Genomic DNA, 24,498 nt, shown 5'->3' on the forward strand with positions numbered 1-24,498 from the left:
CATACTGTGTGTGTGTGTCCATGTCTATAAAGCATATGTTTGAACTTTCATGTTTCTCATGAGAGAGGCTTCTGATATATTCAAATAATAAAATGTTTTTTTCTGTTGTTGTTTTTTCTTCTTTTGCTTTTAGGGAAATCAATATTATGTAGCAAAGAAGTTCCAGCACAAGACTTGAGAAAACTTTGTGAGAGACTCAGGGGTATGGATTCTAACACTCCCAAGTTAACAAGTGATGTACAAGGGCATGCTTCTCATCAACCAACTATTTCAGAGAAGACTGACCATAAAGCTTCTTGCCTCATACAAACACCGCCAGGACAATACTCAGGGAATTCATTTAAAAAGGGGGATAGTAATAGCTGTGAGCATTGTTTTGCTGAGTATAATACCAATTTAGAAGGCTGGAATGAGGTACCCAATGAAGCTTATGACCTGCTTGATAAACTTCTAGATCTAAATCCAGCTTCAAGAATAACAGCAGAAGAAGCTTTGTTGCATCCATTTTTTAAAGATATGAGCTTGTGATAATGGGTCTTCATTTAATGTTTACTGTTATGAGGTAGAATAAAAAAGAATACTTTGTAATAGCCATAAGTTCTTGTTTAGAGACCAGAGCAGGATTAATAATTTATTTTAACATTTTAGCGTTTCGTGGCACATTCTAAAATGTAGATTAAGAATACTTAAAATGCCTGGCATAGTTCTTGGGACTAACAACATGATCTTTGAGTTAAAGCTACCTAAGTAGATTTTAGGTGGGTTCCTATTAGGTCAGATTTTTAGTTTCCCTAATTACCTTTCACTGACATATGCAGAAAAAGGAGCAGTTTTAGTTTTAATTAATTAAAATTAACGGATGTGATGAGGATTAAATGAATCAAAAGACTTAATTTGTAGATTCTTTTAGAGTTATGAGCTAGGTATAGTTTGGGGAAACTCAACCTGGTGCTGGTGCTCTAACAATTTTGTAAGTAAAGAAGATAATTTCCTCTTCTAGAGGTACATATTAGGCCTTTCATGAACACTAAAATGAGGAAATGGTCATGGGGCAAAGTATCACTTAAAATTGAATTTATCCTTTTTTTTTTTTTTTTTTTTTTGAGACGGAGTCTCGCTCTGTCGCCCAGGCTGGAGTGCAGTGGCGCAATCTCGGCTCACTGCAAGCTCCGCCTCCCAGGTTCACGCCATTCTCCTGCCTCAGCCTCCCAAGTAGCTGGGACTACAGGCGCCCGCCACTACGCCTGGCTAATTTTTCTGTATTTTTAGTAGAGACGGGGTTTCACCTGTTAGCCAGGATGGTCTCGATCTCTTGACCTCGTGATCCGCCCGCCTCGGCCTCCCAAAGTGCTGGGATTACAGGCGTGAGCCACCGCGCCTGGCGAATTTATCCATTTTTAAAAAACACTTCATGAAAACATTTTAGTGTGAATTGCCATTTTTTCTTAATGGCTTCTCGATTTTCTTCCTTCTCTGCCCCTACCTAAAACATTCTCCTTGGAAATTACATGGTGCTGACCACAGAGTTTCTGGATGTTTTATTAAATACTGCATGTGTTTACAGTTGGGAATTTAAAATAATACATACACTGGTTGATAAAGGGAAGCTGCAGGACCAAGGTAAAGATTGATAGTCCAAATGCTTTTCTTTTTTGAGTTGTATATTTTTTCACACCATCTTAGATATAATTAGGTAGCTGCTGAAAGGAAAAGTGAATACAGAATTGACAGTATTATTGGAGATTTTTCCTCTGCGTAGAGCCATCCAGATCACTGTATCCTGTTTTGACTAAGTCTTAGGTGGGTTGGGAAGATAGTGAAGTAGGCAAAGAGAAAAGGACCCAAGATAGAGGTTTATATTCAGAAATGATATATATCAATGACAGCATATCAAACTTCCTATGGGAAGAAGTCTAGTGGGTGGGTCAGCTGACAGATTTCCCATTTAGTAGTCATAGAATACAGAAATAGTTTAGGGACATACATTCATTTTGTTATTTTGAGCATTGATAGGTCAGTATATCTACCTAATCTGTTTGGTAAGGATAGGATGTATCTATATAAACCATTACCATTGATCTGCTCCGTCTTATACCATAATCTTAAAAAAAAAATTGAATGCTCTTGAATTTGTATATTTAATAAAGTGATCCTTTTATATTTTTTATGTCAGACTACTCATTTGAAAAATAGCTTTTTTTTTTAATTGACCACTGGGAATATTTTTCTTTTGAGATGGGTGAATGGTGATATTCCTTCAGCAAATAGGTAGTATGTTAATGAAACAGTCATGTTAACATATATTCAGAAATTAAAGAGGAAGAAAAATTTACCAAAAGGGTAGATAGGGAGACATTCTCTTAAGAAAGTTTAAAATTCAGGGCTGCTGTTTTAACTTTCCATTAATGGCAAAGAACTTGGTTGATACTGAGGGGTAAGTAAAAGGGAGCTAGTGTTTTTAAAGGTACCCAGTGTTACAAATTAGTTCTCAGGGAATTTCAGTCCCACTGAAGAATATTGCCTCAATTTTGGACAAATATTCCCAATGTGCTAAATCAGAATTGGCAGGGAGCTTCTATATGCATATTCTTTAGGTTTTAAGCCTTCTGAAGACCATTTTAAATAATGAGAAATGTCTCTAAAATATTTGAATTAGGCAGAATAGTCATTTCTAAGGATAGACTAAGAAGGTAACTAGTTAATGCCATTTCCTCTAATCAGCTATTTTTCACTGTCAGTTTTTAAAAATTCCTAGTGCTCAGGCTCGATAAAATTGTAAAGGGTATTTTCATTTAAAAAGCCTTAGACATTTAGAACTATTAATATAACAAGCTACAAGTATTGGTTTTTGAAACAGGCTGAGCTCTCTGGCATTTTTAATGAAACTTCCTTATAAGGAGATGATTATAGTTGTCTTAATGACCTAAATATGTGGCTCAATAATGGTTATTCCAAAGAATCACAGTTTATTTCAAGATAATGAACAAGTCATCAAGTAAAACGTTAATATCTTACTGTTCCTGGCATCAGCATTTTAGGGACAAAATGGTGTTACAGATGTCAGAATATTGATTGCATAAAATCTTGAAACCCACAAAACTCGTAGGCTTAAGTCTTAGTAATTTCTGTTGTTTATGTAATTTCAGCCCTGCACGTCACTGAAAAGCTATTTATCTTAACAAACTGGCCAAATTTGGCGGGTAATGCTGTCTGCCAGTATCTGCAGATGTATTGTTTCCGCCTAGATTTGTTGTCTGTGGTCTTTAAAGAACACTAACACCAGACAGAAATGTCAACTCTGTTCAGATTTTTTCCTATATTCGAAGAACTGATGTTGCTGTTTCCTAATTTTGTCAAATTATGTGTCCGAACTGTCTTCCTTTCTTGAAAGGTAGATATTACCAACGTGTACCAGATAAGTAATCAGAAGTAGTTAATACTGTGTCAAGTTACAGCACAGTTTTCAACAAATTAACCACAAAGGTCAGTGCTAAGGCAAATATTTAGTAAACGATGTTTTAGCTATCTAAAGTAAAAAGGCGTGATCTTAGGAAAGTGATTGCAAATTAAAAGAGAAAATTAAAAAACTGAAGTTTGGAAAACAAAAGGAATTGCAACAGTTCAAGAGTTTAATCTGACCTGATTTTTTCCTCTGTAGAAGACAATGAACTAAAAGGACACAATTGTTCTCCATCTCTGTTTTGAGTGCTTTAAAAAATTAATATATGGAAGAGTTCAAAATGAGCAAAATAAAAACTTATTTGGAGAGCATACGCATAGCTTTTATAAAGCAAGAACGATGACCAGAAAACAGATGTAAATGGTTTAGAATTTCTATTTAAGCATAAACCATGTGCAAAATTACTCTTCTGAATTTAACACATCATGTGTTAGCCATTAGCTGATTCCATCTTGGACCCTACTGAAGCAATTCTTTAAGGAAAATAACAGGCTTAGCACTAGAAAACTTAACATATGAAGGAAAATAGGGAATAAATACTTTATAGATACATCTCTAGTTCTAGATTTAGAGAATGCCAGTGTTACTCCAGCAGGTAACCAAGAAGATGGATCAAGGAATGGGCTTCTGATAGATATCCTGAAGAAATTGAACACTGTCAGCTGTGGAGTGAGTAGTACAAATCAGAAAATGAAAGATCCATTGATTTCCTTCTAATCAGAATTTTTGCCTATGTTCTTTATCCACATTCTATTGATGTGTTTTTATACATGTATTCAATTATGTATTTGCCCTTTGTGTAAATTCCTTCCATAGCTTCTCTGAAGACTAGCACATGATCTAGAAATGACTTTAGCTAGGACAAGACCAAGAAAGTAAATAAGAAACAGATGATCTGTAGCCTCACATTGTTATTTTAGCCCTGTCCTTAAGAAAAAGGAGCAGGGCCAGGGGAACCCAGCCACCTCCAAATCTCTCCAGACACTCATCTTCATGCTTTTTTACCCGGTAGAAATTTATTTCTTCTGGCGTGTTGCCATTGTCTGTCTATACGCAAAGCTCTGATTTACAAAAAACAGTCACACTGTGTATGTGTAAGAGTAATCTTTAGGCAAGTATTAACAATGTGTCTTTAAAATACACTCCCCGCGCCCCCCCCCCCCCCCCCGCAGTTTGTGAAATGAATGCCTGGTGTTCTGTGAGTGTCCTTTCTGTCATTTTAATTTTTTATTTTGAAATTCCATAGGTAAATAGTCATACCACATGTGTACTCCTCATAAAAAGGAACCTCACTATCACTGTTATGTTTAAAAAAATTAATTTGCTTTCTTGACAAAAGTCAAAACTTCTTTTAACAAGGGTGCCTATTTTCCTAAGTTTAGTACAATTTATTTGATTGAGAGTGACACCAAATGGTAAGAAAAATGAAATGCCTCATTCCTCTTACATAATCTCTTAACAGTAGACCACCCAACTTCCCCATAAAATGTAATTTAAATGAAGCCAAGATTCTAATGCCATGCTTTAGATTCAGAGTGGCCCCAAAGGGGCCTTTGGATTTTGTAGTTGCCATTACCTGGAATGCCTTTCCCTCTAATCTGTATATCCCAAATGTATTCATTATTAGGCCAGCAGAAATCCCACTTCCCTCTACAAAGCCTTCACTAATCAGTCCAAGTGATCATTTCCTTGATTCCCTATACACAGTTTATAAGCTTCTTAAAAGTAGAGACTGTATTATATATTCCCCCACATTTTCCATTGCTGCATTTAGAAACTCGGGTCCTCAGTCAAAACTTGGGAGTTGACCAGGAATCTGACACCATGGGGTTTTCCAAGCTCCACCAGGATAATCCCATTCTAAGGACAGCTCCTGTCATTCTTAAAACTTCTAAAGGATTATACTGTTTTTCCCTTGGTCATCTGTCCTAAGGCTTCTCAGCCCCGCAACTCCCATCCTCAGCCCCGCAACTCTCATCCTCAGCCCCGCAACTCCCATCCTATCCATCTTAGTTCTAATTTGTCTCCACTCCAATTTGCTGGTGCTCCATTCCCATCGCTTTGACCTCAGTGAAGACAGAACAGCTGGTGGACATTTAATCTCTTAACAACTTTTTACAACCTTGTATAAGAGGTGGGTAAGCAAAAATTTTACAATTCTCTATTAATGTTTTTAGCTCCTGTGTACCAAGCACCATAACAATTTAAAAAATCAATTTGTTTTAAGGTCTTGTATGTATAAAATACTATGGGAAAGCATAATATACACATTTGATTATGCTTTGCTAATGCAATTCATCTTCATACATGTGGAACCCTATTCATCTGGATTTTTCTGAGACAGCTTCAATTCCAAAAACTCGATGTGTTCTGAGAATGCCAATGTTTCTGCATCCAAATTGCATTTTTAAGAATGTCTCTCAACTAGAAGTAGTATGAAATTGTTAGAAAGGCATTCCAGTTTTTTAGCTTGGAAAATATGTCCGTTCTAATATATGTGGTATCGGAGGTTCTCTCTGCTTTGGGCACCAGCTGATGTGTATATTATTTAGTGAAATACAGATTCTTCCAGTGTCTTCTGAGAACTAAATGGGATCTTAAGCACTTTCACTGAGGTCTTAAATGTAAATGTATGGATGTCACAACTGGGCAACATTTTAATGCCTCCTTACCATTTGTTGATTTAGAAATAAATCCTGATGGGAGGCAGCATAACATAAAGGAGACAGCCAAGGCCAGCTTTTCCCTGTATTGTGAGTTGCAGTTTCCTCATCTGGAAATGGGGTTTATGTTGCCTACCTCATTGACTGGAGGAATGAGAGTATGCTCACTAAGTACAATGCTGACACAAGTACCTAATTGTTAAACTTCCCTCCTTCCTTTCTTTCCCTGGTTTCATCTCCCCATACAGGGGAGCATTGTCTGAGAATATTCTTACATATTTCTTCCTTAACCTGTTTTAGTACATAAGGGCTTTTAAACCATTGAGTGGAAAATTGCTGTCATTTGAGATACTGTGAGCCTAACACTGTAGTAATGCTAATTTTCTGCAAATCATGATCTCTCTGTCCATTAGATGGCAGGAGTTCCTTTGGCCATGTTCTGTGAGGAGGCTGCCCAAACACGTTTGGACTTGTGTATCAGTAAGGCTACTAAAAGAGAAAACAAGGTATACAAAATAAACTGGCTCTTATATAAGTAAAACAATTTTACCAGACAAAGGGAGAGCTAGTAATAACCTATTACCTCCCTCATCTTTTCTAGTCACAAATTTCTTGTATTTTCTATTCCTTCTCTTCTGGGCTTTTGCATTTCCTGTTTCCGCTGCCTGGAGCTCTTCTCCACCAAACCCCAGCTTCCTTCACCTCGCTAACTCCTCTTCATCTTTCAGGTCTCAGTTCAGCATCACTGCCATTAGGAAGACTTATTTTACCTCTCATTCTGAGTTCAGGATACCATATCCTTCCTCCACCCCATCCTGCTCATTGTATAGTACCCTGCTCATCATATAGTAGTACCCTGCTCAAATGTTGCCTCCTCACACAGGCATCCCAGTTTACTCTTACTTAGTGTCTCTTTTTCTGACATGTAGAATAGTGCTTGGGACAAGTAGACATTCAACCTTATGGTAAAAAATGCCTTTGCTCCCCCAACACTTTGTAGCTTCCAGTTATTCCTGTTGTGGCACTTATAGCACTACATTATCTGTCCTCTGTAACACCACTAGATTGTGAGCACCAGGACAACAACAATCAGGTCTATTTCATGCACCATTGCATCTCCAGTGCCTGGCACAGAATCAGGCCTCAATCAATATTTGTTGAAAAATGAGCACACATATACTATACATACATGCACACAGTAACTACAGTGAAGCAAAATTTTTTTGTTTTTTGAGGAGGAGAAATGGTAGCAGGGACCTATACCAGGCTTCCTTTGCTATGACAGCATCCATATTCAGAGTCAACCAGGTGGGCTTTTGATAGCAGTTACACTAAGTAGGTTTTTGTTTTTGTTTTCATTTCGAGACGAGTCTCACTCTGTCGCCCTGGCTGGAGTGCAATGGCGCACCATCTCGGCTCACTGCAACTTCTGCCTCCCAGGTTCAAGCGATTTTCCTGCCTCAGCCTGCTGAGTAGCTGGGATTACAGGTGCCCAACACCATGCCCAGCTAATTTTTGTATTTTTAGTAGAGACAGGGTTTTGCCATGTTGGCCAGGCTGGTCTCGAACTTCTGACCTCAGGTGATCCGCCTGCCTCGGCCTTCCAAAGTGCTGGGATTACAGGCACGAGCCACTGCACCTGGCCCACTAAGTGGGTTTTATGTTGACCAGAATTTTCAATGAATGAATTTAGAATTAATGTCAAACTTTGTAGGAAGTTGAACATGGCTTGCAGAGCAAGAATTTGGGAGGCCACAGAAGGTTTGAAGAGATAAAATAGGTGTTTTTGAGCAGCCACCTGGTGACCAAACAGATATAGTGATATAAAAATATGCTACAGACCGACCTACCTACCTACCTTCCTTCCTTCCTTCCCTCCCTCCCTCCCTCCTTCCCTCCTTCCCTCCGTCCTCCCTTCCTTCCATCTTGCTTGCTTGCTTCTTTCTTTTCTCCCTCTGTGGCCCAGGCTGGAGTACACTCGGCTCGCTGCAGACTCCCTGCGTCCGGCTCCCGTGATTCTCCTGCCCCGGCCTGCGGGCTGCCTGGGATTGCCGGCGCGCGCCAACACCCCTCTCTGGTTTTTCTCCTTTGGCTGGAGGCGCGGTTTTGCCATGTTGGCCAGGCTGGTCTCCAGCTCCTGACATCGAGTGGTCTGCCCGCCTCGGCCTCTAGAGGTGCTGGGACTGCAGACGGAGTCTCACTCACTCGGTGCTCGGTGTTGCCCGGGCTGGAGTGCGGTGGCGTGGTCTTGGCTCACTGCAGCCTCTGCTTCCCAGCCACCTGCCTTGGCCTCCCAGGGTGCTGGGATTGCAGCCTCTGCCCCGCTGCCACCCCGTCTGGGAGGTGGGGAGCGTCCCTGCCTGGCCACCCATCCTCTGGGTTGTGAGGCGCTCCTCTGCCCGGCCGCCCTGTCTGGGAGGTGAGGAGCGCCTCTGCCCAGCCGCCACCCCGTCTAGGAAGTGAGGAACGTCTCTGCCTGGCCGCCCATCCTCTGGGATGTGAGGAGCGCCTCTGCCCGGCCGCCCTGCCTGGGAAGTGAGGAGCACCTCTGCCCGGCCGCGCCAGTCTGGGAAGAAGTGAGGAGCGCCTCTGCCCGGCCGCCCCGTCTGGGAAGAAGTGAGGAGCGCCTCTGCCCGGCCGCGCCCGTCTGGGAAGAAGTGAGGAGCGCCTCTGCCCGGCCGCCCCGTCTGGGAAGAAGTGAGGAGCGCCTCTGCCCGGCCGCCCCGTCTGGGAAGAAGTGAGGAGCGCCTCTGCTCGGCCGCCCCGTCTGGGAAGAAGTGAGGAGCGCCTCTGCCCGGCCGCCCCGTCTGGGAAGTGAGGAGCACCTCTGCCCGGCCGCCCATCGTCTGGGAAGTGAGGAGCTCCTCTGCCCGGCCGCCCATCGTCTGGGATGTGCGGAGCCCCTCTGCCCGGCCGCCCCGTCTGGGAAGGGAGGAGCGCCTCTGCCCGGCCGCCCCGTCTGGGAACAAGTGAGGAGCGCCTCTGCCCGGCCGCCCATTGTCTGGGATGTGCGGAGCCCCTCTGCCCGGCCGCCCCGTCTGGGAAGGGAGGAGCACCTCTGCCCGGCCGCCCCGTCTGGGAAGAAGTGAGGAGCGCCTCTGCCCGGACACCCCATCTGGGAAGTGAGGAGCGCCTCGGCCCGGCCGCCCCGTCTGGGAGGTCTACCACAGAGGCCAGAAGCAATGTGGGGGCTGGATGTGGTGGCTCACGCCTGTAGTCCCGGTACTCTGGGAGGCCAAGGCGGGTTGATCACTTGAGGCTAGGAGTTCGAGACCAGCCTGGCCAACATGGCAAGACATATGAAAAATACAACAGACAAACCAACCAACCAACCCAGCGACAACAAAACAGGTCTACCCTGGAGTCATACTCTAATTTTTTCTATTTTCCTCCCTTTCTGATCATTTATCCCACTTTCTTTTTCTTCCTCTTCCTTCTCCTTTGTCAAATAGAGGATTGAGTTATTATCATTGATCCATACAAAGTCCCTCTCTCATTTATTTTCTTTAATTCCCACCCCCCATTTCTATTCCCCATCTTCCCGTGTGCAACCTTCCTAATATGTTTGATATGCATCTTTTTGTTTGTATGTACTTTTAGAAAATGTTTATTGTTTTGTGTGCAAAAAAATAAATAAATAAAATAAAATAAAATAAAATAAAGAAATATGCAACAGAATAACCTATATGGATTTAGATAGTCAGCTGTAAGAAATGGGCTGAAATATAACAGTTAGAGAAATACTCAGATTTGAACACAAGAACACTTCGCAAGATATGCTCTGAGTCTTCTTGTTTGTTTGTTTGTTTGTTTGAGACAGAGTTTCACTCTTATCACCCAGGCTGGAGTGCAATGGCACAATCTCGGCTCACTGCAACCTCCGCCTCGCAGGTTCAAGCCATTCTCCTGCCTCAGCCTCCCAAGTAGCTGGGGTTACGGCACGCACCACCACACCCTGCTAATTTTTGCTTTGGGTCTTAGGTAGCAAATGATGTTCATATATGAGGCCTCCTCTGTGAAGGGCCCGGCAAAAAAGTAGAACATGGCTCCAGCCGGAGTCTCTCAGAGTCAAGAAGGGCCTAGGGTCACTTCCATTTTTTGGATCCCAATATTTGTTTTCTGTTTAAGACTGTAACATGGAAACAATGTTTGTATGTTAAGCATAAAAGGGACATAAAATTATATAGACAGTAGAATAACGACTATGTAAACACACTAAAAATCTATGCACAGAAATGTGTAGGGGAACATTTAACACCAGAAGATTAACAGTGGTAGCATTTGGGTGGCAAACTGATTATTTCTAAAATTTCCAAATTTTCCTTAATAAGCAGTAATTATAATTGCAACTGGAAATAATTGTTTAAGTACCCCTCTGGCTGAGCAGTGCAGTGTCACTATCAAATACACATCAGTGGTTTTGGCCGTGACTCCTAAGAGGATGGCAAACGCCGCTGCCCCACTCCCCAACCACCCCCAAGAGAGCTTGAGCACCTCTGGCTCCGCTGAGAGAATCTTTGCAGCCCCAGCCCTCAGAATCTCTTCTCTTATTCTGCCTTATCCCCCCACCACATCATCTCCACTCACTTCCAGCTATATCTTTTCCCTTTCCTTCTTAACTCAGGAGGCAGGTTTGCAACTGCAGGACCCAAAAATAGAGGCCATGAGGTGGCATGTTTTCAAAGAACATGGTGCCTCAGTTTGGGACACACAGGAACTCAAATACAAATCATTTTCCTGCTGCTAGGTAAGTCATGCTTGGTGACTGCTCTGGTTGCAGATATGTGAAGTTATATAGCCTTTCCTGTTAACCCACGATTCCAAGCACTCTCTCTTAACAATTATTTCTATCATGAACTTTCTACCCTGAAAAGCCAGGGGTGGGTACTAACAATTAAGATCATTTGGTTTCTAAAAGTCCACCCTCTCTAGGAAAGCAGAGCTATACAGTGGGTGGCATCCTGCAGATTCTAGTCTACATTTGGGAAAGGTATACACCTCTTGCACTTTCAGTTTAAGGAACAAGTCAAAAAGTAATTGCTTTAAAAAAAAAAAAAAGCGCTAGCAATTCACAGCCTATTCCTGCCTCTGAACAGAAGTTGTGATGCCTTAATTTACTCCCTAGCAGCTACGTATTCTTGAGCAAGTCACAACCTTACTGTGCCTCAGTTTCTGGATCTGCAAGGAGTGTTGCCTCCATAAATGTTTGTTTAGGAACTTAGTAAAATGACATACCACTCTCTCTGCTCTAAGAGGGCCGTCAGCCAGCTGCAGCTCATCTCACTCAGCCTGGGCCTGACCAGAGTCCCTTCCTCTTCCAAGAGAAAGCGAGGAAAAGCAGCAAGCAAGAAGACATACCAGGTAAACGGGAGTGCTCTATCGTTGGCTACGAGGCCTCAAACAAACTGAAAATGCTCTGTCTCCAGCACCCTATCCCCAAATGCCACAAGCCAGACACAAAAGCCATGCAAGAGTGTCTATCACACACACCACAGGCACAGAGTACCACCAAGCAAAAAGGGAGATAATACTGCAGAGAGGACCCCAAAGTGCGGCTTGAGGAACACAGGGAGTCACCCCAAGACCCTCACTTAGCTGCCATGGAAACAGCAAACACTATAAGCTTTGCTTCGTTCGGTCTTCCGAAATGAAAACATTAATAGGGAAGACTCACTAACACTTGTGGCAAACACTATTAGCAAGGATGCAGTCTGTCCCCTGGGCTGCGGGACTGCATTTGCTTCAGCTGAACTCTCAGAAACTACAGATGAGAGCAATACATGCATACGCACACACATGTATGCATATCTGTATGCACACAGATGTATTTAAATGAAGGTGCATACACTGTGCTAAAATACAAACAACAGAAATCAAAGATCTATGCAAAAAGGCTAAATATAACATATAACACAGGCCTAGAACCAGCTCTTGGTTGGGAGCTGGGGAAAGGGGTGGTATCATCTAAAGACTACGTACACAATTTGTGGTAGGCAGGGAAGGCATCAGTGTAAACAACTCAGACTCACTTCACAATACTAGCCCACAGCAAAGTGTGATGTATCTCATGTACAAAAATAGACTCCCACCTTGCTTTTGTACAAACCAAGCTTCGTAGGCATCCAGGAGGACCGTGAGTTTGTCTTGATGACAGGGCACTGCACCAGGCTGCTGCTAAACCTTCCAGCCGTAGGAACTCACCTGCTACCCTCCCCCTTCCTTCCCTTTCAGGCCCTTTTCCCACCCAACACTTATAGCCTGAGGCCTGCCCGACCACCTAGCCTCACACAACTAACTGCAGTGACTAACTGCACAGCTTCCTGCAAACAAGGTCCTTCTGTATTTGTCCCTTTCTCTAACCCCAAGATATAAGAAAACATTTCTGTAAGCGTTTGGCACCTAAGAAACATGACGGTTGTGGATAATGCCACAAGTACACAGGGAGACCCAGTAACAAGACATGCAGGGTGAGGGCGAGGGGCACTGAGCTGCTGCAGCATTTCAAAACCAGGACTGTGGCTTCCCATACATTTAGGGGGGTAGGAGAAGGGATGTGAGGAACTGAGGAGTTCACTGACTCCTCAGCAGCATGTATATTCAAATTGAAGATGCTTGAGAGCCCCACTATACCCAAATTAGGAGTCTGGTCACTCCTCTAGCAGAGCTTGATGCAGTGACAGCTAGAAAAGCTGAGTTCCAATTGAGTCTGTTGCACCAAGAGTCCTTTTGAAGATGCTCAGCAAAGTAATTATTTTCTTTTGAGCAGATGTACAGCACATCCATGGGAAGACCATGTAAAAGGATGTTCTCCAGCACAGTCAAATGATCCAGTCCCACTATTATCTCAGTCCCCTCTGAGTTTCTTCCTGCTGGCAGCCCTCACTGTACAGAAATAGCCAAGCAGCATCAGGGTCAGTCATCAATGGTGGGCAACCCGAAGGCCATGTTGGTACACCCACTAGCAAAAGTCACAAACTTGGGGTTGAATTGCAAACAGGTAATTGGGCCTGTGTGTCTACCATCCAACACAGCTACTTTTATACCGCTCTCTCCATTCCAGAAATGGATCTTGCCATCCTCTGAACCAATCATAACAAACTGAGAGTCTGCAGTAAATGAAGCCTCCAGTGTGACAGCTTTGCTGTTGGCATAACTGCCAAATGTGTGTCTCACCACTCCTTTGAATGCACCAATGAGACGAATGAAGCTGGCATTGGTGGAAATGAGGATGAGCTTGCCACCGTTGCTGATTTTAAGTGCTGTCCACTTACAAGTTTGATCATACTGCATCTTAAAGGTAGCAAATGGCCCCTTATCAAAAGAACGAAGGTCATAAAGTTTGACCATTTCAGAGTTGACACCAGCAGCAAAAATTCACCCTTCTGGATCAAAAGAACAAACTGGCTTCCCCTTTATATGCATGAGGCCCTGGCAGTTGGGAGACGAGAGATCCCAGAGTCGAATGGTCTTATTCAAGAGACCCAGAAATGAAAGTGTCATCCACAGGTGACATGGACAAGACCACCACCCTTTTGCTATGTCCAGGAAAGTATCTGATATATTTGTTGTCATGCAAGGACAAATAACGAATAGTATCGTCTATTTTGTTAGAGCTGTAAACAACTGTGTTTGCCACAGGACTGTATCTGATGAGGCCACACCGTGTTTCTTACTGAACAGGGTTTTGGTTTGCCCTCCTGGCAGTCATAGAGCATGATAGAGTCATCGTTGCTGCTCGAAGTGATCACCCCGCTGTTAGGGCTGAAATCGAAGCAGTTAATCTTGTCCGAGTTTTCGCAGAACACGTTGACGATAAAGAAGCTCCGCAGCAGCACACGGTGGGTCAGCTTCATGGCTGCGGCTGGGGAAGGCAGCGGCGGCGCTCGGCCAGGCGGCGACGAGCAGGCAGGCTGCCTAAGGGCCAACCTGGGCGAGGCGGGCACCGCGCTGGCGGCTAGGGGGAAGTTGGCCAACAGTTGGGCCACCTCCTCCTCTTCCTCCTGCTTGGACGACAGTCTTCCGCCTGGACTGTGGAGCCTTGCCAACCGTTCGTCCTCACAGCCACCCCATGGGCAACCAGTGCAGCGCCAGCTCATTGTGTCTGCCATCTTGGGGTGACAGGCAGAAGCCGAGCGGGTCCCAACTTTTTTTTAAAAAAGTATTTTTTTTTAGAGACAGGGTCTTGCTATGTTGCCCAGGCTGGACTCAAACTCCTGGGCTCAGGTGATCCCTCTTCCTCAGCCTCCCTAGTACCTGAGATTACAGGTACGTGCCACTATGCCCAGCTCTGTTATTTTTTTTTAAATGACAAAGCAGGTTTTTGAAAATGATCGTTTTTAAATATTTTCATCCCCCTGCCTCAGCCTCCCTAGTACCTGGGATTACAGGTACATGCCACCATACCCAGCTCTGTTATTTTTTTTTAAATGACAGGCCGGACACGGTGGCTCATGCCTGTAATCCCAGCACTTTGGGAGGCCGAGGTGGGCAGATCACAAGGTCAGGAGTTTAAGAAAACCTGGCCAATATGGTGAAACCCCATCTCTACTAAAAATACAAAAATTTTAAATTTTTAAAATTTACTAAATTTAGTAAATTTACTAAATTTTTAAATTTTACTAAAAATAAATACTGGGCATGGTGGCAGGTGCCTGTAATCCCAGCTACTTGGGAAGGTGAGGCAGGAGAATCACTTGATATCGGAAGGCAGAGGTTGCAGTGAGCCGAGATCGCACCACTGCACTCCAGCCTGAGCAACATGAGCAAAACTCCGTCTCAAAAAAAAAAAAAAAAAGACAAAGCAGATTTTTGAAAATGATAGTTTTCAAATATTTTCATTTAACAAATTAATACCTGGCCGGGCACGGTGGCTCACGCTTGTAATCCCAGCATTTTGGGAGGCCGAGGCGGGCGGATCACGAGGTCAGGAGATCGAGACCACGGTGAAACCCCGTCTCTACTAAAAATACAAAAAAATTAGCCGGGCGTGGTCGTGGGCGCCTGTAGTCCCAGCTACTCGGAGAGGCTGAGGCAGGAGAATGGCGTGAACCCGGGAGGCGGAGCTTGCAGTGAGCCAAGATCGCGCCACTGCACTCCAGCCTGGGTGACAGAGAAAGACTCCGTCTCAAAAAAAAAAAAAAAAAAAAAAAACAAATTAGTACCTTTAACACATACATAATTTACAATGAGTTTAGGTATTAAGTTGAGCCATATGAAACTGTTGATATTCAATCATTTTTTTAACCTAGAAAATCAATAATGTCATATAGTCCAACTTAATACAACCTCATTTTGAGATAAATGTTAGAAGTCTATATTTGACTTGGCCGGGCGCGGTGGCTCACGCTTGTAATCCCAGCACTTTGGGAGGCCGAGGCGGGCGGATCACGAGGTCAGGAGATCGAGACCACAGTGAAACCCCGTCTCTATTAAAAATACAAAAAATTAGCCGGGCGTGGTGGCGGGCGCCTGTAGTCCCAGCTACTCGGAGAGGCTGAGGCAGGAGAATGGCGTGAACCCGGGAGGCGGAGATTGCAGTGAGCGGAGATCGCGCCATCGCACTCCAGCCTGGGTGACAGAGCGAGACTCCGTCTCCAAAAAAAAAAAAAAAAAAAAAAAAAAAAAGAAAACAAAGAAGTCTATATTTGAGGCCCTGCCTTTAGTGACTATGAGGCCCTAGCTAAGTGCACTGCTGCCCATCCCAACTCTCCCGATATTGATTACAGCCTTAAGGCTGAGGGCATCCCATCTGTGTATGTGAACGTTCAACCTCTAAACAAAAGGGGTCTAAGCCCTCTGACCAAACAGCGGAGACTGAACACTGGGCTAAAAGAAAACTAAAATCTAGAATTCTAAATTCTAGACAAGCCTATAGTATATATTAAAGACAAGGAGATGTCTGATATGTCTTTGTAAGTTTTCCAGGTACAAATGCTGGAGGCTTCTCTGTTCCTAAGTTCTCAAGAAGAAAATGCAGCAGTGCCTGATGCCTAGTGGGCCTACAGAATTATTAACTAACTGGCTCATTTTCTCCTTCACTCAACTGATTTTCTCCTCACTCTCTACTGCTAAAGAAGAGACCGGTTCTGTTTTACTAATTCTCCCCAACTTCAACAGTGAAAACAGTGTTAAACAACTCCAGGGTCTTTCCTTTCCCTTTCGCTCTGCTCTCAAACATACACCATCCTCCCTCCTTAATTTCCTTGCCCACTTGCTTCTCCAGCCTTCCCTTTCTCTACAGCCTTTTTGCCTCTGCCTCCTCCTGTGCCTCTGGTAACCACTGGGTAGTCAATGAAGAAGCCAGTGCATTCCCCTACCCCCACATCATATCCTAAGCTCATCTTCCCTGACCTTGAGAGGGCATGAGGTGCACCTTGGTGCTCTCAATAAACCAAAGTTGTTTTAATAAGCCAAGTGAGACTAAGATGTTTAAATTCTTCTTCTCACTCTCATCACCACAATGTGAGATGGATCCAAATATGTTGCAACAGCATAGCATAGCCTTGGGCCAGCAGCTCTTGAGTTATAAAATGTTGCAGCAAACTCTCCTTGCATAGCAATGTTATCACCCAAGAACTCCATCCTTAACCCTATCAGCAAGAATTCTAGAGTACTTTCTCTTTGCCATGCTCACAGATTTTCAGAAGTTTTTCCCTGATGGAACCAGCATCTGAAATCTTCACAGAAGCATAGGCAAGACTCCTCTAGCAATTCCTTTTTTCCTTCCCAGATACCATGTTTATACAATCCATCCAAGCAGGAGCTTAGCAGTGGCACATGAGTCCACTGAACCTAATGCTTCCCTAATTGCACAATTAAGAGGTGGCAGACATTTGAATTGGCAGCTGGACTGCAGTAGGTGGAAATAAGAACACTGTGTTCCTTTGCACGTGAAGTCATGTATAGTTTTTCCAGCATATGATGAAGTTGCAATAAGAAGGAAAATCTGGACTTTAGCTTTTTGGTTTTCCTCTGGATATAAATTTTAGAGAATCTCTCCATGCTGTAAAACCTTATAGCACTTTGTGTCTGTTGTGGAGCATCATTTCCTTTATCCTGCCTCTCAGTGTCATGATTTGTATGCCTGTCTTATCTTTGAGCAGCTGCCAGGTCTTACCGATTTTCTCATTCCACCCTCATCCCTTTACCCACCCAGTGTCTAGCGTAAGTCCTTTGAATGCACAGAGTTAGCATTCAGTGACTATTTATTGAACTATTAAAGTTGCTTTGCTTTGGAGCTGTTTTTTATCTAACCCTTCCACTGCTCCATTTTATTTAGAAGGACTTAGGATTTAATATATTAGAAAGATGACTGCAAGGGATTCAAATTGGCGGGTCTCAATGGCTGCATTTTCTTTGCAAAACCCTTTTTTTTGTTTTTTTTTTTGAGACGGAGTCTCGCTCTGTCGCCCAGGCTGGAGTGCAGTGGTGCAATCTCGGCTCACTGCAAGCTCCGCCTCCCGGGTTCACGCCATTCTCCTGCCTCAGCCTCTCCGAGTAGCTGGGACTACAGGCGCCCGCCACCACGCCCGGCTAATTTTTTTGTATTTTTAGTAGAGATGGGGTTTCACCGTGGTCTCGATCTCCTGACCTCGTGATCCGCCCGCCTCGGCCTCCCAAAGTGCTGGGATTACAAGCGTGAGCCACCGCGCCCGGCCGGGAAACTCTTAATACAAAGTAGTGGTCCCCAGTGATCACATCAGTGTTCTGAGACCCTACCTTGTCTCCCAAACACATCCTACCATAGCTGGTTGATCCAGGGGATATACCTAACAGGATGGGTCCCTCAAATTGTCACTTTCAGATATTTAAAAGCTTAAGGGAGTGAGTTTGAGCTGAGTTCTAGTAAAGACTTGGATCCTGAGGGAAGATTCAAAGGTTTATCACTAGGGCTGCTCTTGTTCCCACTTCACCTGAGATCTGGTCTTTCTGCTCCTCCTTAAATCCTTTGAGCTGCCCCAGCGTCTTTCTGGAAAATCCCTTTTGTTCTCAAGTTGACTAAGATCCGTTTCTGTTGCACACACTCAGTTGACCCGAGGCAATAGAATGATTGGAAGGGGCACAAAGAAAGCCTGCTGGGCTTCGAGCCTGATGCCACCATCAACTTGCTGTGTGATATAGTTTAAGTCACAAACCAATCTGAACCTCACACTCTCATCTTTAAGTCTATATTATCACCAGAGATTCAAGACAATGCCAGCAAGAATATATTGAAAGATGGATAGAATTGTAAGATGTAGATGTGGCAGAGAAAGTTTATTCTGGGAACGAGGAAAGGCACAGGAAAAGACATGGGCATAGGAAAGCAGGGACCTGTTTGGGGAGCAGAAGGAACCCCTCTGGAGCATAGGGTTTCTTATTTTAAAATATAGTTAATGGTTTTATTATTATTATTTAGGTACAGCAAGGCCAGCAGACTAGATGACTGTTATCAAAAAGATAGTTATACTCACAGATGCCAAGAGAAGCGGACGTGCCACACCACAGGGGGCCACTCAGGGAGGCACCAGAGTCTGTCAGGAGGCAGAAGGAAAGGAGAAAACATGAGCGAGAGCCTTTATGGTGGTTTCCATGGGAAAGAATGGGCAGGGCACATTAAGCAGATTAAGGATTGACTAGTTTGAGTAATTTCAGCTAGTTCAGGGGCATAGGGACTACTCTTGGTTGTCTGGTAACTGGCCCTGGAGTGATTAGGGCAGGGGATTATGGTCCTAAGTATGACAGCCCAATAGAGAAGGTATTTGCAGGTGTGGGCTCTGGATCGGGTGGTTTGCCTTTGAAAGGTTTGCTCAAGGGCAAGTTGTTTACAGTCTCTAGGAACTGGCTAGCCCTGGAAGGGGCAGCAAATCCAGGGTCTCCAAGGCCCCAGATGTCAAAGCATTAAAATACAAAAAATAAATAACATGGTTAATACATCCCTGTAGGAAAGTAGCAGACTAGAAGGAAATGGAAGCTGAGTCTAGACCATAACGGACCACAAATGTTAAACTAAGGAGTTTGGTTTTCATTCTGTAAATAATGTTCTGTACACCCTGAAGGATTCTGAGCAGAGGAATAATATAAGAGCTGTATATTAGGAATACTACTTCGGTGTCTTCGGACAGGATGGAGTAGCTTTAAGGACCAGATCAACAGATCCGAGTAAATACTGGATGTGGGGTTGAGGGAAAGATAGGAATAAAAACCAACTTCAATATTTCAAGCCTTTGTAACTGTAGGATAGTGCTGCTATTAATAGATACAGGTGTCTGAGAAGAAGACATCTCTAACAGGAGACTTAAGAGGTAAGTGAGCCCAAATGATGAGTTGTGCTTCAGAGATGTTGATGCGAGCATGTCCGACAGGAGTTCTTGTGGAAAGTTGCTTGTGTGATTATCTGGCATTGTATGTGTCTCGACTCCTCAAACTGTCAGAAGAACCTCAACGGACTTTTATTGTCTGTGTCCCTCCCTCATACCTAGTGCAGTGCCTCATTCCTCTGGTCCTTGCCAAGTTCCTTCACAAGGCTAGCACAGGCTATTTCTCAGGGGGCATATCTACCAGAATTTGCCCACATGAGAGAGGAACCACTCTGGGCATTCTGACTGCCAGCCTGGGGTCTAAAGATGTCACAAGTTTACACACTCAGGACATGAATGAGACTTAGCTCTAGTGAGCCATGGTTTCCTCGTACTAAATAAAACCCTTTCTGAATGTTCTCTAAGATCTTTTCTAGTGCTAAAATTCTGTAAATAATTTTGAGATTTTGTAATGCTAGAAAGATACCCAGAGCTACCTAGCAGATCAAGTAAATTGCCTACCCTTGTTTTGTCAATATCAAGTTTAGGCAACCTCTTTCATCTTGACTCTTACTAAACCTTGTTAACCTAAGAAACAATTAATTCTAAAGGTATTAAAGTTTCTCTATTCTTTCCCCATCCTCTTAACCTTGTTCTTTCCTTATGCCCAACACAAGGAACCCCCACCAAGTTGGCTTATCTATTGGGGTGAGTAGGTTCCAATTTATGCTTCAAACACAACAGGCAGATGTCAATCACCGAACCAATTCAGGACTTCTTTGGAGTATCCTAATTCTACTACAAGAAGTGGATATGAGCGGGCCATAAATGGCAAAGAAAACATGCATGCAAAGTGTAAAGTGGTATGATGAAGAAGAAAACAGTCAGGAGAAGGAAGGGGGAAAGGAAGTCACAGTTTTTAAGGGTCTTCCATACATGGCCCTCTACTAGATTTCCTGGGTCCTCTTGTTAACCACTCCCACAGTGCCTTGAACTTCAGTTTTAACATCATCAGTGTTGTAAACATATTCAATATCTCTCTTCCTGTTAGAATGTATGCTCCATGGAGACAGAGACTATACAATGTCTGTCTTATTTACGTCTCTATTCTGGTTCCTCCCAGAGTTCCAGGCAAATGGCGGCAGCTGGGTAAGTATTACATGAATAATTGAATAAACACATTTAATCCTGACAGTGCTGCAAAGTAACAATATCTCAACTTTACAGAAGTTGATGCTCAGAGGGATATAGTGACTTGCCTGTGGTCACATGGCTAGAAAGTTGAAAAATCAGAAGACTGAAAGTGGGTACCTGAAGCCAGGCTCCTTCGATTCCCCTGCAAGTCCCTCATGAAAACTCTCCCATGCAGTGTCACAGTCATGTTCTGTGTTTGTTCTTTGTAACAGAAATGGGTCACAGCTAACTTAAGCAAAACAGTTTAATGGATGATATCGGGGTTCACAGAATGGAAGAACAGTTAAGAAACTGAGGCAGAGCTGAGATTTCAGGAGCAGGAGTAAAGGTTGAGTGAGGTCCATGGAATTAGGTCTTCTCCAACAGGTTTTTTCCATTCTTTCTCACCACTCAGCTCAATTCAGAGTCCAGGAGAGAGAATTTAATTGGCTAAATGAGGGCAGAATACCTTATTGACAGCCCCACCAAGACTGTATGTAATGGGGAAGAAGAAATTCCCCACAAATAATCCAAGTGATCTTACCAGAAAAAAGTGGGGGTGTGTGCTAGGTATCCAAAAAAATAGCAGTGTCCACTACAAACTGCTACATGGAGACTTCCAACATCCTGAACCAGAAATGAGTCTCCCTGGCAAGCTGCCGCTTTCCCTGTCTACCCCCAGGAGGTGTTCATGGAGGATGGAGGGATAAATGGGCATCTATCACAGTGCCATCCTTGAATGCCAGCAGGGCTCCTCCTTAGAAGTTTCTAAAGTGTTGAAGAAAGTGAGAACTCACTTGTCTCCCATCCAACACCCACCCTCCCCCCAGCTAACCTGACTAGGCTGTTTTTTTGTTATTGCTTCTGTTTTTGTTCACACTTTCCTGTGGGATCATTTTAAACCCCTATTTCCTGATGACCCAACATCCTTCTGCAATCAACTAGCAGGGGGTGAAGCCTGCCAAAACCTCAGGTAGCAGCTCTGTTGGGCACCATTTTCAGCAACATCCTGTGCTCACAACTTTCCAGCTCAGCTCCAAATGCCAATTTTGGCTTGTGAAAATTTCCATGGCCCCCTGCTAAGCTACTCTTCTCATATCCCAGTTCACAGGCACAGAGATGTTGATCTCTCATGCTGGGCCCCAGCCACCACCCTGTCCTCTGTGCCATCATGACCTTATACCCGTCATTTTTTATGTTGGTAACAAGCTCTGACTTCTGAAGCATCCCAACAACCCCTTTTGGGAGGGGGACGTATCTAGGAACCCCTAGATATGGAACCCTTTTATAGTCACACGGTGTAATGGTTGCAGAACCAGTACTGGAAACCAAGGCTTTTGGCCACGGTCCCAGCCTTCTTCACTAATAAGTCCTCTTATTCAGTTCGGTGAGAGGCTTATAATTCTGCTATAATATACCCAGAGAACCCACAATTCTTCAGTTACAACAAAGCTCTGAATTTTCTGTAGAAGTAATTGGTTTCAGAATTTTCCCTCACATCCCATACATTACCTTCAATATACATTATTTTTATATTTTTAATTGATTTTTCTTTTTTTTCTTAGAGACAAGGTCTTGCTCTGTCACCCAGGCTGGAGTGTAGTGGCGCAATCCTAATTCACTGCAGCCTCAAACTCCTGTCTTGAACTGATCCTCCCACCTCAGCATCCCAAATAGCTAGAACTATAGATGCCACCATGCCTGGCTAATTTTTTATTTTTTCTAGAGTCAGGGTCTTGCTATGTGGCTCAGGCTGGTCTTCAATTCCTGGCCTCAAGCAATCCTCCTACCCAGGTCTCCCAAAGTGCTGAGATTACAGGCATGAGCCACTGCACCCAGCCAATATATATATTATTTTTAGTGGTACAACTACCTTGAGATTTACCATTAGCCTCATTTCAGAGGGAAAAACTGAGGCTTGAAGAGGGTAATTTGTCTCAAGTTCATATAGTTAGTAAGTAGTAGAACCAAGATTCAAACCTAGCATGCTGGCTCCAGAGCCCCTATGTTTTTTCATTGCACTTAAACTAATTAATTTCTCCCATAGGTGTTTTCTGTCCTCATATAACCACACACACACACACACACACACACACACACACCACCCTCTTCCCAAGGACCTATCTAGCAGTCTCTCTGTTCTTTGTTTTTTTTTTTTTTTTTTTTTTTTTGAGACGGAGTCTCGCTCTGTCGCCCAGGCTGGAGTGCAGTGGCGCGATCTCGGCTCACTGCAAGCTCTGCCTCCTGGGTTCACGCCATTCTCCTGCCTCAGCCTCTCTGAGTAGCTGGGACTACAGGCGCCCACCACGACGCCCGGCTAATTTCTGTTCTTTGTTTTAACAGCTTTATTGAAGTATAATTTATATACCATAAAATTTACCTATTATAAGGGTACAGTTTAAGTAAATTTATGCACTTGTACAATAATCACAATTATAATAATAATTCAACTTTAGAATACTTCTATATTTTGCCTTTTCTAGAAATTTCACATAAATGAAATTATACAAAACATTTTTTATCTCTGACTTTTTCTACTTAGCATGTTTTTGAAATTCATCCATATTGTTGCATGTATCAGTAGTTCATTCCTTTTTATTCCCAAGTAGTAGTCCATTGTATGAATCTACCACATTTTGTTCATATACCAGCTAAAGGACATTTGGATTATTTCCAGCTTGGGCTAGTATGTATAACATGGCTATGAAGATTTGCACAGAAGTCTTTGTGTGAATCTGTGCCTTCATTTCTCTTGGGTAGATACTTAGGAGTTTAATTGCTAGGTCATATAGCAAATATATTTAACATTTTGAGAAACTTCCAAACAATTATCTAAATGAGCTGTACCATTCTGTGGTTTCAATTTTGCCACATCCTTGCTGACACCTGATATTGTCAGTGGGTATTAATAGTTCATTATAGTTTTATTTTGAATTTCTCTAATGAGTAATGATGTTGAACATCTTTTTATATGCTTATTCACCATTCATATGTCTGCTTTGGTGCAATATATATTTGCATCTTGCTCATTAAAAAAATCAGTTTGTCATTAAATTCTTTATATTTTCTGAATATAAATACCTTATCAGGTATATGATTTGCAAATATTTTATTCAAGTCTGTGGCTTGCCTTTCCATTTTCTCAATCGTATCTTCTGAAAAATAAAAGTTTTAAATTTTGATAAAGTTGAATTTATTAATTTTTTTAAGGATCACGTTTTTGGTATCACATCTAAGAAACCTTTGCCCTAATCCATGTTTCTCCTATGATTTATTCTAGGAATTTTATAGTTTAACTCTTACATTTAGGCTGTGATTCATTTTTAGTTAATTTTTGCATATGGTTGTTGTGAGGTAAGAATGTAAGTTAAATTTTTTTTTGCACAGGGAATATCCATTGCTCCAGCATCATTTATTGATGACTGTTGAATTACCTTGACACCCTTGTCAAAAATCAATAGACCATAAATGTAAGAGTTTATTTCTGGAATCTACTCTGTTCTATGGATGTATATGCCTATCTTTAAGTCAACACCACACTGTTTTGATCACTGTAGCTTTATTTTTTAAATCCTCCAACTTTGTTCTTTTTCAAAGTTGTTTTGATTTCTCTAGATTCTTTGCATTTTCATATAAATTTTAGTATCAGCTTGTCAAGTCCTACAAAAAACAACCTATTTTGATATGGGTTGAGCTGAAACTATAGTTTAATTTGGGGACAATTGCTATCTTAACAATATTGAATCTTCCAATCCATGAACATTGTGTCTCCCCATTTGTTTAGATCTTTTAAAATTTTTCTCAGCAGTTTTGAGGTTTTCAGCATACAGGTCTTACACTTCTTTTCTTAAAATTATTCCTAAGTATTTTATTCTTTTTATGCTATTATGAGTGAATTGTTTTCTTAACTTCATTTTTGGATAGT

The 24,498-nt window shown here is 42.8% G+C and overlaps 1 protein-coding gene, 1 long non-coding RNA gene and 1 pseudogene across 9 annotated transcripts in view; 1 reads left to right on the forward strand and 2 right to left on the reverse strand.

Annotated features, from left to right (window-relative positions):
• The window catches only part of CDC7 (cell division cycle 7), a 26,615-nt gene extending 24,448 nt beyond the window's left edge, over positions 1-2,167 (forward strand). For all 8 annotated transcript variants that reach the window (XM_063625503.1, XM_063625511.1, XM_063625509.1 and 5 more), the window contains one exon: positions 134-2,167. In XM_063625503.1, coding sequence (XP_063481573.1) covers positions 134-528 — 395 coding nt within the window. In that variant the 3' untranslated portion in view covers positions 529-2,167. The remainder of the gene's footprint in view (positions 1-133) is intronic.
• LOC134734108 (uncharacterized) overlaps positions 1-18,652 on the reverse strand; it is a 26,636-nt gene extending 7,984 nt beyond the window's left edge. The window contains exon 1 of the long non-coding RNA XR_010117481.1: positions 18,576-18,652. This is a non-coding gene — a long non-coding RNA (uncharacterized lncRNA). The remainder of the gene's footprint in view (positions 1-18,575) is intronic.
• Positions 12,760-13,976, reverse strand: LOC134734628 (WD repeat-containing protein 82-like; annotated as a pseudogene).
• Positions 18,653-24,498: the final 5,846 nt, after the last annotated feature.

The sequence above is a fragment of the Symphalangus syndactylus genome, chromosome 12 (assembly GCF_028878055.3).
Source record: "Symphalangus syndactylus isolate Jambi chromosome 12, NHGRI_mSymSyn1-v2.1_pri, whole genome shotgun sequence".
Lineage (NCBI taxonomy): Eukaryota > Metazoa > Chordata > Mammalia > Primates > Hylobatidae > Symphalangus > Symphalangus syndactylus.